Source organism: Notechis scutatus, chromosome 1 (assembly GCF_049901735.1).
Source record: "Notechis scutatus isolate UNSWTSFEM ecotype Mainland chromosome 1, rNotScu1.2, whole genome shotgun sequence".
In the NCBI taxonomy this organism is placed as follows: Eukaryota; Metazoa; Chordata; class Lepidosauria; order Squamata; family Elapidae; genus Notechis; species Notechis scutatus.
The window spans coordinates 44,284,599-44,302,669 of NC_142009.1; the positions used below are offsets into that span (position 1 = coordinate 44,284,599).

The window sequence follows — 18,071 nt, forward strand, 5'->3', positions numbered from 1 at the left end:
TACCTGTAATCTGTTGTCACCTTCCCACCAATATGGTACCTATTTATCTACTCACATTTGCATGCTTTCGAACTGCTAGATTGGCAAGAGCTGGGGCAAGGATGGGAGCTCATCCCATCACATGCTGCTTGGGTTGCTGGCTTTCCAGCCAACAAACCCAACATTTTAACCATTCAGCCAACATGCTGCCTCAACATGAGAATGGAGGGACAAAAAAAAATCAGGGCAGCCTTAAATTTTTATGAGCTTTGCCAACCCTGTTTAATTGGGAATAAATCCCAAAATGGGGCAATGAAGATGGATACAGAGTGGTCTTTGGTCATACCTATGTTATATGTAAAATTCTCTGTTTATAGTAAGGACATACACATCATTCCTGATCTATTGTGGCCCAAATGCATTAAGCACAAAATTCAGTTTTACCCAAGCATGTTCCTTCTATTCTATGAAACCTGAAATCACTGATCTAGAGACTTACCTTGCAATCCCAGTCTTTATCACCATATCCCACCAAATAAGAGGTACATGCAATATACAAACACATGTGGGTTTGATGAGTATTATTTTTATTATTATTCGATTTATTATGACTGCCCGCTTCAAAAGACTTTAAGGCACAAGTTATTTGTGTCTGCCACAGTTAAAGCTTCCCCTGGCCATTTTCAACTTTTCTCTCTAAATTATTTATCCTTGTTTCAAATTTTCCAGCCAGTCCAGCTTGATTCTCTCAGGGAGGTTGAGAAAAACATGCACTTTGTAGGCATAGGAAATACATCCTCATGTCTGCTTATGAGTCAGCTTGCACAAAGTTGATGCATGTGCAAGTGAAATAATCACAAGTTGCTTCCCTATTTATTCTGCTTCCACTTCCTTTCTTATGTGGCTTTACATCTGCTGAATTTTAGACTATAAAGTCCTCGGAGCAAGAAACTGTCCTCTTTACTCATAATATTCACACTGATGAAAGAATGAAAGAAAACAGGTTCTTGTATTTAGAACTATTTGTATTGCATTATAAATGCATTACAAATCAGAATATTATTCCTTTGCAATAAATAAATAGATGATAGATAGGTAAATATTTCACCTAGCAAACCCAGTAAATTTTATTCAATAATAGCCTTTCAGGACTCCAGCTCCCAGAATTCATTCATGCTAACTGGGGAATTATGGGACTTAGAGTTCACACATCTTATAAAGTGACTGAAGTTGAGAAACACTACTCTAAAGACAGAATTTTATCTAAGTCTCACCTACTTTGAAGCCTTTCAGAATATTGACCTACAGCTCACTTCAGTCCAAAGCAGCCATAAGCAAACTTATTTGGAAAGTTCCAAATTGGGAAAAGCTGCTTAATCATAGCACGTTCTCCCTTTTCTTCAGAAAAAGAAAATCCACGCTTCAAAGTGCTTCTGAAAACAGTCAGAATTGGATAGAGCAAAATTCCTTACTGGGGAATTCTGGGAGTTGAAGTTTATACATCTGAAATCTGCCAAGGCTGAGAAACATTGGGATAGGACTAGGTCTACTACAATATAGTTAAACTTTTAGAATGGAAAACTTAGGTTTTAGTCCAAACGGAAGTCTTTGCCCATGCAACAAATCTCACAGATTGCTGTGTAGATAAAAATGAAGAGAGACTCCATATGGGCTGCCTTGATCTCCCAAAGAAAAGTCAATAAAGATATTGAAAAAGATAAATAAGTGGCACTCCACATCATGGTAAGTCTCCAAAATGGGTTTCTGGAAACCTGCTGTCTTCAAGAATCCCCCATTCTCTCATTTGGCTCAAGATTTGATGCTTGGTTCATCCAAACCACAGGTGATAATTTTCATACATATGGGAACTACAGATAGATGGAACAAAAGCCTGTCCATTTTGGACAGGCAATTACATGTTTTAAATATAATAAACAAATAAAATAAGCAACTAGATATATACTAGCAAATCTGCTACTTTGCTTTCTTCCCCATAAGCTCAGTTAGGATTGCATTTTTCCATGTTAAATTTAAAGGGAGATAAATCAGTTCTTCGTTATTTTAAAGCTGACTCAATTAAATCCATGTGTGTTTTCTAATGATAAACAGACCTGCATTCATTTCATAAAGTTAGATTGCAATCAAAAGATACAGTAACTGAGATTTTTTTTTTTTTTTAAAAAAAACAGCATCCTTATGTAGAGAACTACTAGAAAGAGTGAACTCAGTGAAATTTGGGGAAAAAGAAACAGAGATTAGATTTGAGGACATCCCTATTTTCAGTTATGAAAATAATTTATTCAAACTCAATGGTATATTTGTCATTTTTTTTAAGTTGTGTGCTTTATTGTGTTGCACAAAGTAGATATGAATATACATGTACTGTATAGAGCTGACAAAGCTCTTGCAGGAAAGGGCTTCCAGTTTCTATACATCAAATATAGGAGATAAGAAGGTTTCATTCAATTAAGTCTATGAAGTGCTCAGATGCAGAGCATGGCTGTTGTCAGGGTCTTATGAAAAGAGAGCCTCACAGGTCAAAGGCTCTAATTCCAGAATATCTTAATTGCAAATATTAGGACAGCACCAATGGCAAACATCCCGTGCTTCTTAAAAAAGAAGAAGATAAGCTCTTTTGCTATATAGATGAGGTGTATGAAGATGAAGCAGTATAAGAATAAGGTAAGCGGGTCATGTGGTAAGAGGAAATGATGGCCACCTCCTGAAACCTGTGGAAAGAAGAAAGAAAACATTCCAATTACATTTCTTATCCTATCAGTCACTGAAAATGCAAAGAACAAAGGTACTTTTTTGGCCTTCTTTGCAAGCACATTATTTCTGTTATAAAATACTTAAGTTGTATGATTCAAATTGCCTCTTCACATTAAGCTGAAGAACAGAATATGGGGTTTCTTCTGGATGAAATTTATATAATTATGATTTATAATTTTAGTTTCTGTGTTTGTTCCATGGAACTGATACCACAGTTCTATCTTATTCAGAAAATAAATCTCATTAAATTCAGTGCAATTAATTTATTATGGTTTGTCGCACAGTCAGCCAGATGTTCAGACTGGATTTGGCATTTTTGTCTACCTATTGAGTCCTTTTCAAGGACCCGGGATAGGGAGATGTGGATGCTTGAAGGTGTTAATATAGTCACAGGATAGAAGCTGTTCTGAGTGAAGCTGCTGTTTGCAATTGACTAATGGTGATTTTGTCAATGCCAATGGTGTTCAAATGGTGCTCCAGTTGTTTTGAGATTGTACCAAGGTACAATACCTTTGCTTGCTTCTGCCACAATCGTTCTATTTCCATGTCTTTATGTTTTGTGATTTTCTCTAGTTCTTTATTCTATTGTGCAGTCTCCAGGTCCTGTCATATCCACTATCCAGACTTTTTTCTCTCTTTCTTATTTACAATTGTTAAATCTGGAATATTATGCAGCAGGTGCCTGTCTGTCTGAATTCTAAAGTCCCAGAACAATTTAGCTTCTTCATTTTGTATGACTTGCTCTGTTTTATGGTCTCACCAGTTCTTGCCTGCAAGCAAATGATGTCTTGTGATTTTATTCAATCTTTTCTTTTCCCTTCTGTTGTCTCCGGGTGCTACAAAGTCCATTATCTAGACCTTTTTTGTCTTTCTTATCAACAATTGTTATGTCTGGGGTGTTATGTGGCAGGTGCTTGCCTATTTGAATTCTAAAGTCCCAGAGCACTTTAGTCACTTTGCCTTGTATTACTTTGTCTATTTTGTGGTCCCACCAGTTCTGGCTTTTAGGAAAGTGGTCTTTCCTGCATATTTCAGCAAGGCTCCCTGAGATAAATAAATCACTTCAGGGAAATGATGAGGATAGTAGCTTTCCTTTCTTTAATGTTCTTAACAGTACAATCCTAACATCAACTCCATTCAGGATATCATTTCCAAAGATGGAGTGCAAGTCAAGTTCTCTTAGGAAGTAAGCCATGAATGTCATAATTATTTATGCCTGTGTAGTATCATTTTAATATGACTTTCAAATTCAATTCTCGGAATATTTTTAAAATCAGAGAAGTATTCCATAATTGTTTAATTACATTAAGAAGCTGATAATGGAAGACTTTTTAAATTGACACATGAATAGACTAAATTCTGCAGTTGACTTTGGGGATGATTAGTTTTGTAACTATTTGCTTGTTGGTTGTAAAGGGCAGAAGATGAATGTGTTTATACCATACACACAGTATGTTAGTCATTCAGGTGACTCCATTATCTTAATGGCTCCTATGTTTCTAAACTTTGCTGCAGAACTACTCAGTCATAATTAAGAATCTTTAATTCTCTTTTTATGTACTTCAACATGTGTATACCAGAAGTGGTGTTCAGCCGGTTCTGACCAGTTCTGGAGAACCGGTAGTGGAAATTTTGAGTAATTTGGAGAACCGGCAAATACCACCTCTGACTGGAGATTTTACAGTAAACTTCCCATGCCACACCCACAGAACCATGCCCACAGAACCGGTAAGTAAAAAAAAATTGAATCCCACCACTGGTTTATACCACTGCTGTTTCATTTGATAGGGCTGCATTTAGCATTAGGCAAAGTAAAGCAATTATACATCCAGCAGATCAGTGGTGGTGTTCTACCGGTTTGGCCTGGTTCTGCAGAGCCGGTAGAAGTAATGAGCAGTGGAGACCAATCAAGTTCTCTCCACCGCCTGGGCTCCCATACTCACCTTTATTCCCTGCTTTTGAAGCGCAGCAGCTGCTGAAGCAACAGGGAGAGTGTGCAGGCTTGCAGGATGTGAGTTGGAACGCCTTTGTGCCTGCGCAAATGCCTCTGTGCCTGCACAAAGTGCACGTTTGGTGCGTGTGCGCATGCAAAGTGTGTGCACGCACGCAAAGTGCGCCCGCCAAGCCATTTTACCAGTGGTAAAAATCTTTGAATCCCACCACTGCAGCAGATGCTAGATGATGGCTTTAAAATGTTGGAAGGGAAGGGTGTACTGAATAGTCTACCCAACCTCTAAGTCGGTAAGCTTCTTTCAAATGCACAAAGGCATTGTACCATGCTCAGTACTAAAAATTTCACAGTCACATTAGCCAGTATTTTTTATGTGTAATAGGAAATGGAATTATCCATCCTCTTGTCTCAAAAAGTCCAGATCTTTTGCGAATGAAGGTAAATATATGTGTCCCAGGATAATGTTGCAGAATCCAATATGATCAGTTACAAGAACCAGAGGTTCATTCTTCCAAGCTTTTGGACTCATGCTGGAGCCTAACCTCTGGGAACTTCTCATGCTCCAGGATGTGAAAGCTTGGAAGAACAACCCTCTGGTCCTGGTAACCATCTCAGATTGGATCCTGCAGTCTATATCTTTATTCAGCTACTCTTCTCTTTCAACTGAACATGACTTTGGATTTTTATCTTAGAGGCTTCCCTGACATTGTTAATGAGGTTATAAAGAATTTAAATAAAGGTCAGGTCATTTTGTTCCACACCTACATTTATTGGGATTGATAGAGAAGGTCAAGGGGATAAAGGACAAACCAAGCATGCCCTCTTCACCAAAATCTCATGACATATGCATCTGGGCCAGACACTAGGATCAAGTACATAAGTAATTCGCCTGTCATTATTTTTGCTCACATCATGATCTGCTATGGATGCCACTGTCTTGAATTTAGCACAAAAACAAATTGGACAGTTTTGCACCATATAATTGTAATACATGACACCCACTACACACTTGAGAGCAACTTTGATGACAAATTTTGTTCCAGTTATATTTTCAAAAGATTTCTCAGGAGCAGCTCCATCAAAAGCACATTGAAGAGACCAGAAAGTTGATATTTATCAGGTGCAGCTAGATCAATCATCCCTGAGAAAACAATACAACTGCCAAGCTGGGCAAAAACATACCTGCATTGAGTAGCCAGGGGTATCTCTAAATTGCAACGCTGATTTTTCAAAGCAAGTGGAAACATGTCAGTGGATTAACCAAGATTGTTTTATTTCTTCTTCTTTTTGAACTTAATCTCAATTTGTTAATCCACATTCAGATCTTCCTTGCCCCAGGCAATGGGTTCAGGACTTTCTTGAGACTAACATGTGTTGTTTGGTCACAAAGGGCCACTTAATATTTCCCAATCATTCTTAGCCAACATGGTACATTTCAACACTTGCTCATTATCCAGTAGGAGACATGTATTTTCTTAGTAATTAGAGAATGATAATAAGTGAAAAGGCTAAATGTATTATGCAACAATAGGCAGCAAAAATGGTAGGCACTTGATACAAGCAAAATAATACCCTGTGCAAATGAGGGGGTTCATTAGGGGTTCGCTTGATGACATGACAAGGTGGTATTGCTTGCCCCACTTCCCACGGTGCAGCAGCAAAGCAAATGATATGGCCAAATCTACACTGCCTGAGCTCTTTGACCTGAGTTCCTAATTGGAAAGAAAAAGTGAAATACTAGCAGTAGTAGGTAATTTGCCCCTAATGTTTTTCTTGATCAGTTCTACTTTCCTATTGCTATTCCTGCTTATTATGAGGAAACTCAACAACCCAATTGTATTTTAATATCTTTAGCATTAATATGTTCTTAACAAAGGAGATCCAGTCTTTTGCAAAATATGGGCTGTCAATCAGTTTCACAATAGTTATGGCAGTTAACTATGATAGTAGCTCTCTAAAGAGCCCTTGATCTATGATTCCTAGATTACTAGAAGTGAAAGAAGGATTGTTGAAGAAATCCATAACAATAAATGGCAGTTTCTAAATCTAAAACAGTGGAGCAATTTCCATTTCTATTGATCTTCTTAGAATTTCTTTCTATCTGCCAACCTCACCTGTCCTGATGGTGCCTGCAACCTCATTTCCTCCATTTTCTCCTCATGTTGTCGCTGCTTCTCCTTATCTTCATAACGGTATCTGGTCATGGTGAGTTCCATATCAAGGCGCATTTTCTCCAGCTGGGCTGCCAAGTTACTGACCTGCTTGGAATTTGATTGTTCCTTTTGAACCCATGCATCCATTTCACCCTCTCTGTTGGCTAAGCCAGAGTGCAGATTGCTCAGCCCCAGCTGTGGCTTTGTCCTCATGAGTGCGTCTTCATCTCCAATGTCCACTGGATCAGTCACATCATTAGGTGTACCAGGTGGATCAGTCAAATCATCAGGACCTGTTGTTTGCTCAGTTGCATTGTCAGCCGCCGAAGATACATTTTCAGGGTTGTCCTCCTAGCATAAGATGTGGATGTAGGGGATGTTTAATGGACTAGCTATATAAAGCAACATGAAAACAACACTCTGAATAATTAGAAAATAAAGCCAAAAATAAAGTTTTGGTATAGTTAGTGTGATTTGGCAATTGTTTTATAATAATTTGAATACCAATTATTATTGTAAAAAATAAATATAAATTAGTGTAAGCAAGAAAAGGAAAATCATTTTCAAAACCATATACAAGTAGTCCTCAAGTTACAAGAGTTCATTAGTGACTGTTCAAAGTTACAACTGCACTGAAAAAAGTGACTTATCACCGTTATCAAGTCTCTAATTTTCTGGCTGAATATAGAGACAGGCAGATAAACATTACAAAGGCTTCCATACAAAGTTTCTTTATTGGATTATATCAGGCATCCTCAAGGTATAACTCACAGTTATGCTGAGATTCATCTAATGTCCATTGTCATTTTCATAGTGTGAAAAGATAGTTATCTTCATCCCATAATGATACAGCAAGGGAAGACTCCAGCACAATGCTGGGGTCCAGGTAAGAATGACCAAAACTCCCCCCAGCCCAACTAGAGGTCAATTCAGTGATCAATCAGGATTACAGATGTGACCACATCACATCACATGAACTACATCTCCCAAGAGGCATTAACTACATTTCCCATGAAGCATTCCCTTAAGGGGACAGCTCCCATTCCCAAACTAACTATATACTGTTTAACCAGCACACTCTATATACTGTCTAACCAGCACAACCGTTATTCATACTTAAGACCATTGCAGTATCCCCATAGTCACATGATCAAAATTCAGATGCTTGCCAACTGACTCATGATGGTTGGAGTGTCATGTGCAGTGTCACGTGACTGACTTTTGCATCTTCTGACAAGCAAAATCAATGCAGAAGGCACATTCACTTAACAACCATGTCAACTACCTTAATAACTAGTAATTCATTAACAACTGGCAAAAAGGTCATAAAATGGGCAAAATTAACTTAAATTCCTCAGCAACAGAAATTTTGTACTCCTTTGTGGTCGTAAGATGAGGACTACCTCAGCTAGGTAGTTAACGATTAAAAGAAGAAAAACAATATGAAAATTGGTAGAATTATAACTGAAAAAAATCTGCATTATCATGAAAATGGTTATTCCATAAGTGTATATGACAATCTCAGCTTCTGAATTGTGAAGTTCTTTCTAAAACAAGTTGATATTGTTTATAAAGCTATATATCAATTAATTTTGAACCCTTCACAGAATTTGGGAATTCTGTGTTGTTTTTCAGTGAAGAATGATTTAAGCACATAACATTTTGCTATTAGTTATAAATGGAATATTAATAAGTTATTTAATTTTCCTTTAGATAAGCAAAAACTGATTCAAGAAAACAATGCCATTATGTAAATTGGTAGTTTATATATATTTGCCTCAGTTATTTTTTTGAATTTCAGTGTAGTCAAAACATGTATACATTTTTTTTGTAATTTTTTTTTTTAGGAACAGGTTATTCTTAACATCAGATGTATGTTTACTGAGTACACAAGAAAGGATATTCTCAGTGGTGTAGCTCAGATGATGAAATGTTGATCTGATCCCTTTGTTCCCTCCGGGAACATCCATTTATTTAAAGAGACCTACTGAGTTGACTGATCTTTCTTCACTGCTGGGTTTTTTATTCTCTTGATGTTAAAACTGTGAGTTTGGAAGCGTCCCCATCAATGTAATTAGCTGTAATGTCAATGAAACTAGCTGTAATATGAATCCGAGTCCTTGCATGAAGAACAAGAGTGTAACACTTTGTTCCTCCTGGAATCCCAATCTGGATTTAGGATCTTAGGCCCACTGTTTGCATTAGAAGGAAAGGTCTCACTCTCTATTATTCAAGAACAAGTATAAACCTTACCATGATGAATTTAGGTGCAAGGCAGCAGGAAGTAAGAATATAAAGGCTGGAAGATGCAACAAGCTGCCTTCAATCCCACTAGTTTTCAATTTTCCATCATGTACTTCTATAACTGTTGTCTCTGGCAATATATTCACAGGAAAGCCAAGTTTAAAGATCCAACGGTTAAGCTGATGTCACAGATTCTACACTGTGATGTTTCGCCTTCCTATTGTTACAACTGGTCCAGAGCTCAATGGAGGAATACTTTGTATGGTAGATGACAGGTTTACCTTGTTAGGTTGGTGTGATGTTAAGGTGACTGGCTATTATTATTATTAGTTAATCAGGGTGATATTAACTATAATCAAAAGTAAAAAACAACTTTCTGGAAAAAAAAGGCATTATGCTGCCACTTTTGAATAAGATCAAAATAATCACATTATATTCTTCCCTAGGTTTCTGCCGGTAGGGTGAAGTCTATTAGGAAAACAATTTCATATTCCAGGCTACTTGCTATGGGCTTTTTCAAACTTTCATCTAATAATAGAAAAACCTGTCCTGACAACATTTATTTTCCTGCTCCATCCCCATGACATTGCCTTCATCTTGTCTGTATCCTGTGAGAGTGACAGATCAATTCTTACCTATACTAGTATAAAAAATTTCCCTCATGTTTTGATATTGTTCAAGAATGGCAGTCTTATGTGTATTATAACATCTGCTAGGTGTTTTTCATCTGTTACCTTGGAAAATATCAGAGGATACAATTGCTCCAAACACAAGCCACACAGAGATTAAAAAACAGGAATCAGCAATTACAAGTTTCTTGCCAGTCCTCTGCTGACTCAAAGTGGGAGATTTCACCTTCAACTTAGCAGTGGAGTAAGATGCCTTATCACTAAACTGCAAGCACTTCAGATAGAAATATAGTGAAGGAATTCACAAAACATACTAAAATATAATTTACTCTGTTAACAAGTTGTGTACATCTAGCCAGTGTGATTTGTAAGCCATAGTTTATGATTTAGCATGTTCTGTGAGCCCAACCAACTATGGTTTATTCAAATTATGTTGTAGGTGAATTGGGCCAGCCAATCATCAGAGATGGCTATTCACCTGAGTGGCATTAAATGAAGTACTGTATCATTTCACAATTTAACACAATCTAGAGTTGTTAGACTATTTCAGTCTTCTCAACTTGGTCTCCAAGTTCATGAATTGTGGAAAATGCGATCTCCAGCACAACTGGAGGGCTCTGAATGAATAAATTATTTCATTGTCACCTAGCATTGCAATCCCTACAAAGGTTATGAGAGCTGCAGTAACATACTGTATATCTGAAAGCAGCAGCTCAGATAAGATTGAACTAAACTATGTTTGGTAGCAGAAACCAGGACATGAACTATTTTCTACCATTGCATTAAAAGGACACATGTTGCAACCGAGCTAGGTACACTGTGGACCTGATTCAATTTAATGGAAATTCTGAGTTCTGCATGGCTAAATTTAGCTACTCATCCATAATCTCCTTCTGCCACTCTCTGTCCTCTCCCATGCAACCCTTATAGTTATGCCACCTCATTGACTTCTTCATCTTCATATGCAGATGAGCATATGAGGAAGAATAAATTCTTTCTGATTTATAACCCTAACTGGGCAGAATACTGATCCAGATCCCAATGTAGGAGGGGATGTAGGCAGGACCTTGAAAAATAGTGTGGTGCAGCACCAAAGCCCTTGGACAAGCATGGTGCCTCTTTGCTATTCGTTTATGCAAACTGGATGTTTTTAAGCAACTTTGTGAAGTTTAAAAAAAATTTTGTTTTGCTTTAGGGAGTCCTCTTCTTGAACTAAGGAAACTTTGTAATCCCCTCTCTCCCTTTCTTTTTAATGTCAGGCTTGCCTTGGTCCTTAATAGTATGCTAAATAGCAGAGAGGGGCTGTTTGTGGCTAAAATCCATAATACATTTTCTGAATCATTTTTAAAGTGAGCAGAGATCTCCTGCGCGAGGGACGAAGCCTGGCCAACAGTGATGATATCTTGTTTTAATGGGATGAGGGGAGTTGGTAGGAGGTTGTCTCTGAGCTGCTGAGAAGTACATTACAGAGCAGGATACTTTCACCTAGCCGTAGTTGCTGATGAAAATTAAGTTATCAGTTAATTAGAACAGAAGTTGTTAGCCTAGAAATGCATTGCTATTGGAGGGATGGCCACTTTCTGTCTTGTCTTGTCCTCTTTTTCATGCCTTTGTGTCAGTTTTGATACCTGGTGACTGCTCAGACAGATCATTTCAGAAATGATTTGTCCTGGCCTTCTTTTTAAGGCAGAGGGTGGTTGGCCCAAGTCAGCTAGCTGGCTATTTCCTGGTTTTCTAGCTTTAAAATACTGCATCACACTGGCCCTCCAATATTCATTTATGTACTATAAATCACAGAATATATCATTGTACCAATTACAAAATAAGCACTAAGCCTTATTTTGGGGGGTGTCTTATTTCTTTTCCATGTATGGGACACCCACTTCTGCTTGCTGACAGCAGGGCAAGAGGTCATGTGGTGCACTAGTACCAGTACTGCAAGGCAGGCCTCGCACCAGCTTACCTCAGGGCCCCTGCAGCCAGGCCACTCACGCCCTGACACCTGCAGGCTGCTCAACCTCTGCTCCGTTGTGGTTGCGAGCAAGCAGAAGTGAGCTAGTGGCCACTTGGGCTCCTGCTACAAATGGCCGTTGGTGCTGCTGCCACAAGGCAGGTGTCATTACGTGGATGGCCTGGCTGTGGGAGCCCTGAGGTAAGCTGGTGCGGGGGCACATGGGGCAGCTCCACCACCACTCCACCTCATGGTTGAAGCACCACAAGCAACCAGATCAGAGGTGGCATTCAGCAGGTCCTGACCAGGTTTGGAGAACCGGTAACAGAAATTTTGAGTAGTTCGGAGAACCGGCAAATGCCACCTCTGACTGGATATTTCTGCCACACCCACCAAGCCACGGCCACAGAACCAGTAGTAAAATTTTTTGAATCCCACCACTGAACCAGATGGATTTTCAATATTTCACAGAAAAGGAGGTGCCTATGTGCAGAACTTTTCCAATTCACTGATTGTACATCAATATAGTTGGGATGCAACTGTTTTTTTTCTTTTCTCTAGAAAATGTTGCATGTACATGACCGGTAGTCAGCATAATCTATGACTGTCCATCTCATGACGAAATGTATTTTTGTAAGCAGGGTTTTAACTTTTTATCTAATGGCAGTTTTAAATAAAACAGATTTTTACTAAACCAGTTGCTCTCTTGACAAAAGTTTGCAGTCCTGTACAAAATGGCTTTTATTCAAAAACAAGTGTGGGTGAGGTGATTTAACACGATTTCCCATGAATTTAAAATATTGCATCCAAAAAAACAACCGAACACCACAAATAGCCAACAGGAGGCAGTGTTTCCCATGTACTTTGATTCCATTTTTGTTTCATTGTTGCACATGCTTAGCATGTTAGAAGTACAGGGTCACTTGCCATTGTGCTATTAGTAATGCCCTAGGCTTTTCTTTCAAATCTTTGCCTTTCAGTTCTCCGAACAATGACTGCAGATCTTGAATGCTGCAAGAAGACTATTAAATTGAAAGTTGCCGCTGGATATCACAACACACAGTTCATTTCTCATTAAGATAGCTGATTTATAACCTAGAAGAAACTGATTTCACTTCACAGATGAGGAGATAAATGATAGAACAAAAGAAGGCAAGCTCTTGATAAATAAAATAATCTTGTGTGTTAGAAGGGAGGAGAGCAGGACAAGATAATTTTATGCAGCCATCTTGTTCTACTTCCACACAGGGATAGTTGAAACTCACTAAGGGAGATTAGGGAGGAAAAAGCTCCAGTCTTTTTAGCAGCTGACTGGCACTAATTCTTTGTTTCTACAGTTGATTAATGCATACAGTCACATTTCTCCTAGCAGTAACAACACTAGGATGGTCAAAGATGAGGTCTTAATCTATGCATGTCAAGTCATACTACTGCAGAGGTCTCATTCTCGTGGCCTGCGGGCCAATTGCAGCCCACAGGACGATATCCTGTGGCCCCCACCGTGATATGAAAGTATAATATTAGTGTGGCCTGCAGGGGGAATTGACCTCTGAAGGAAGTCCCGCCCGCCGTTCCTCGTCGTGGCTGACATTCGGTGCTAGGCTAAGCTACACCGACTTCATGCACACTACGCTTGTAACAACAGTGTGGCGGATGACAAACAGTTCGGTAGCAGTCGCCTTTTTTTGCGGTCGCCATTCCGGTACTTTCTACCACCAACAAATGCCACGATCAAACGCAGAGAAAGGCGACTGCTGTTCGTCATCCACCGCGCTGTTGTGACAAGTAGAAGCGGAAATGACGTCACGCGTCGAGACGTTCTCCATGCGTCGCTAGTAGGCTAAACACTTCTATGAAACGTGGAACAAGAGCGACGCCAAGTGGAATCCCTTATGCGGCCCAGCCTCACCCAGCCTCTGCCTCCAGCGGCCCCCAGGTAAATTGTGTTTGAGACCCCTGTACTACTGTCTCACCACAAAAAGTCTGGAAAACATTCATTTTCTCTCTCTCTCTCTCTCTCTCTCTCTCTCTCTCTCTCTCTCTCTCTCTCTCTCCCTCCCTCCCTCTCTCTCTCTCTCTCTCTCTCCTCTTTCCTCCCTCCCCCTCCCCTTCCCTCCCTCGCCCCTCATCTATCTCTTGTAACCCAGAAGAATCAAACAATTGATCATGAGTCATCCATAGCAATATTTCTCACAGAGCACCTTAATGCCTGTGGTTGGTTATGGTATTTTAAAGATCAGTGCAGCCTTTAAAATCTACTGTTCCAAAGGTGCTTTTTCAAAAGGCAACTGGACTTTCTGGTTTTTCTTTGAAGACATTTAGCTTCTCATCCAAGAAGCTTCTTCAACTCTGACTGGATGGTGGGGAATGGAAACTTCTTGGATGACAAGCAAAATGTCCTCAAAGAAAAAACAGAAAGTCCAGTTGCCTCTTTAAAAAGCACCTTTGGGACAACCATGATTGAGAATCCCCATAGACATTTAAAATCTACTGATTATGACTACTAGAACGAACAGGATGATACCCAGATGGAATAGGTTAAAAAGAAGATGTTTTAGCAGCTAGATGCAACACAAATATTACATTACAGGAAACCTATTCTTTCATTATGGCATTTCTGGACTCATAACATTGTTCCAGAGAACCTGAATTACAGTTTGATGTATGCAGTTCCACAAAATTAGTTGATTCCCCATAAAACTTCTAAAAACAAGTTTGAGCAGGGAAACATCACAGGAAAAACACTGTATAATACTTATTTAATGAAGAAAAACACAATGCACAGATAGCAGAGTAATCCAATAAAGTATAATATGCTCCTGGGCAATTAAAAGTGAAGGATTATAGTCATACAGAACAGTGATCTCAGCCATTGATAACACAGCCTCTTAATCGAAGGTGTACGGCAATAATTACATGGACTCCTCATTCACATTCACACTGTAGGGATGAAAAAGAATGAATGCATTAGGTTGTACAGATAGGTACACATAAATTCAACCCATTTCGTAAAGTAATTCAAGAGAAAAGCCCCCATTGACTCAAACCCAACAAGCAGCTGTGAAGTGTATGTGTGGCTAAAATTCCCATTTTGTGACCTAGGGTTTACAATGCTACTCTAATGTTATTGAGTTCCTGCTGATTATTGATTTAGATTTATAATGCTCCAGCTAAGTTAATAGAAAGTACACGTAGTCCTTGACTTATGACCACAATATAGCTAAGTGAGATATTTGTTAAGTGTGAGATTTGCCTAACCTTTTCTTGTTGCAGTTGTTAAGTGAATCACTGCAGTTGTTAAGTTAGTAACACAGTGTCAGGATCCCTGCTGTTACTCCAATTAAATCATGAGCCTCGAGCCACACTCCCAAAACTAAAAAGGATTTATTAGAAATTAACATTCCAGCATTAGCCTGGGGGGTAACCAACTCTGAGGCACATAATTCACTGTCACCCTTGATCCTGCTTCCCCCCTCCACCTCTCTGGGTGTATCATCCAACGAAAAATGTCCATAGCCAAGAGTCATCAATCATGCTCTCCAATTAGATTTTTGCATGGCAAAAGCTTCAGTCATCTAATCAGTCTCTGAAGAAAGTATGAATGGAGTGTACTTTCGATTCCACACTGCAGCCTGCTCTTTGAAACTGCCCCTTCCTTTCTGTTGACAAGTATAAAACATATGTACAAAATGTTTTATGAGTTGACACACAGTTGTTAAATGAATCTGGCTTCCCCATTGATTTTGCTTGCCAGAAGGTCACATGACCCTGGGACATGCAACCACCATATAAATATTAATCAGTTGCCAAGCGTTTGAATTTTGATCACATGATTATGCTACAATGGTCATAACTGTGAAAAGCGGTCATAAATCACTGTTTTCAGTGCCATTGTAACTTCATATGGCCACCAAATGAACTGTTGTAAGTCAAGGATTACCTATATCTTTGTGGCCTCCAGAACTTCAGAATGGATGTGGACTGAATGGACTACCTGTATATTCTTGCATCCATTCCCAAGCTCTGAATTAGCTTCGATTTATGCTTGTCCCAAAGATAGTTTCTTAACATGCAATAGTAGTTAACTGTTATTTAGAAGAGAGCATTGTATAGTTAACAAACGCCTAGTGGGGTTTCCTTTCAAAACAAATGGCACTTGGACTACTAATCCTAGCATCCACATTGGAAAATTGTACTATTTATCATTCGCCATCCTCCTCTTGGTCAGAGTACATGGATCCTCAAGTAAAGAGGGGAAAATATGGGCATCTTTTTCTTACCTACACCCTGTATATCTTATGCTATATCCTTGGGTGATACTTGCTGACGCAACTGCTCCATTTTCTGCTCATGCTGGCGCTGACGTTCATTCTCTTCATGCTCATATCTCAGCCTCGTTAGTTCAAACTCCATCCGCCTCTTTTCCAGCTCTGTCTCGATGGCCAAGTCCAGTCTGCTGCTGGACCATTGTGACTCAGCCCCATTGACCACAATGCGTGGCACCTGCAGGCCCAGGTGTTCAGTCACCCCATCATTCCGTTGCTCTGGGGGCATATTGGCTTTTTTTACCTCTGAGGTGGTCTCTAATTGCTGTTCACATTTTGGGGTCTCTTGATGCCCATTTTGCTCACCTGAGACCTTCTTTTCTTTCATCTCTGGCCTATATACCTCCAAAGCCAGCTGGAGCTCTATCCTCATCTTACCCATCTCAGTAAAGGCCACAGAAGCTGTTTCAGTTGTGGCTTCTGCTGGGCTGCACCCAGATACTTTCTGGCTCACTATATGGAGGTTTCCTTGCCTCTGGCGCATTTGCTCCATCTTCTCTTCATGCTGCCTCTGTTTCTCTTTCTCTTCATATAGTTTTTGCTCATGTTGTCGTTGCTTCTCATTCTCCTCAGAGATGTGCTTCAGTTTGGCCAGTTCAAACTCCATGCGCAACTTCTCCAGTTCAATTTCTGTAATGGGGTCCAGCTTACCCACAAACTGCTCCTCTTCCACATGAGCACCACTCCTTGAGGGAGATCCCTGGCGTATGTGCTCCATCTTTTCCTCATGCAGCCGTTGCCTGTCATTCTCCTCATGCTGCCGCTTCAGTATGGTCAGCTCAAACTCCAACCGCATCCTCTCTATTTCGCTGTCAGTTTCATGGGTTTGCGTGTGCCTGGCTTTTCGTTGTTCCTGCTCCTCAGCGTAATCATACTTAACATCTTTGTGGACATTTTTCTCCTTTTTGACAACTGCCTCTAATGGCAAAGGACTGTTTACGATTTCTATCTGCTTCAGGGTCTCTAAGAGCATTTGTTGATCTCCATTAGCCAGACGATCAGTCATAACAGAGAGGTTGGCAGGACACACTGGCATATCTTCACTGACCTCCTAAAACATAAGAAGGGGAGGGAGGCATCATGCATACATTTCCAAGATGGCCTAATTAACATTATATCTTGGTGTTTCTCTCTATATCTGAGGTGGAGAACCTGTGGTCCTCCAGATGTTTCTAGTAACTCCAGAGAGCACTAGTTGTGGTAACAGACATTGGAAATTATAGTTGAGTAACATATGAAAGGAAAGATTTCTCTTCCCTTGCAATACACATTCAAGTGGTTTTATGTCCCAGGCCAAACTGATTCTTTTCTGAACAAATGAAAAATATCCAGTTCTCATCAATGCCACTGTAGAAACACATCGCTGAAAGTGTGGAGAGACCATGAAAAAGCAGATGTATACAAACAAGCTATGTAGACCACTCAATTTGCACCATATATTTTCTATGCAAATGGAGAAAAGATATAAAAGACGATGGCAGAGATGAAGAATGGTATCAGTAAAGGTCAACTGAGTGAAAGGATAGAGAAGATCCATAGACTGAAAAAAATATATAGTTTCACTAAGATGAGTGTCCATGAATATTTTTAAAAAATGTAGTTCTCTTCCGACAGCACTGTTTTCAGTTTCCAAACTTTCAGAAATCCTTTCAGACTGGCTCATTTGTCCCCACTACAACCAGTCTCTAATCGCCAAAACCCTCACATCTGGAAGTGTGTCTTATGGATGGTCCATGGAAATACATGAAAAGTGTCTTACAATACCACAGTTCTCACTCTGGAATCATTATTTTTAAATGATTGGCTATAAAAACTGCTGAAAATCATTTAGGTAAGATGGGTGGTGTATATGTTAATTAATTAACATGATTGAATGAATGAATGAATGAATGAAGTTTGCTAAAATATGCCATAGCCATTGAAATGAAGGAAAGCAAGCATATCATTATCACTCTGTTCACAATTTAAAAGAATAGTGAATGATCACATTTGGCATCAGGAAACCATGGCTATTTGAGGGGAGGGAGATGAGAGGTGAGAGCTTCTGCCATGGGAGAATATCCCACT

At 39.4% G+C, this 18,071-nt stretch overlaps 1 protein-coding gene across 1 annotated transcript; it reads right to left on the reverse strand.

Annotated features, from left to right (window-relative positions):
• Positions 1 to 2,525: 2,525 nt before the first annotated feature.
• On the reverse strand, positions 2,526 to 17,031 carry TMEM247 (transmembrane protein 247). Its single transcript, XM_026680099.2, has 3 exons — positions 16,000 to 17,031; positions 6,817 to 6,870; positions 2,526 to 2,708 (listed from the first exon to the last, which is right to left on the reverse strand). The coding sequence occupies exons 1-3, from the start codon at positions 17,008 to 17,010 to the stop codon at positions 2,526 to 2,528; spliced, it is 1,248 nt and encodes a 415-aa protein (XP_026535884.2). The 5' UTR covers positions 17,011 to 17,031.
• Between the last annotated feature and the right edge of the window lie 1,040 nt (positions 17,032 to 18,071).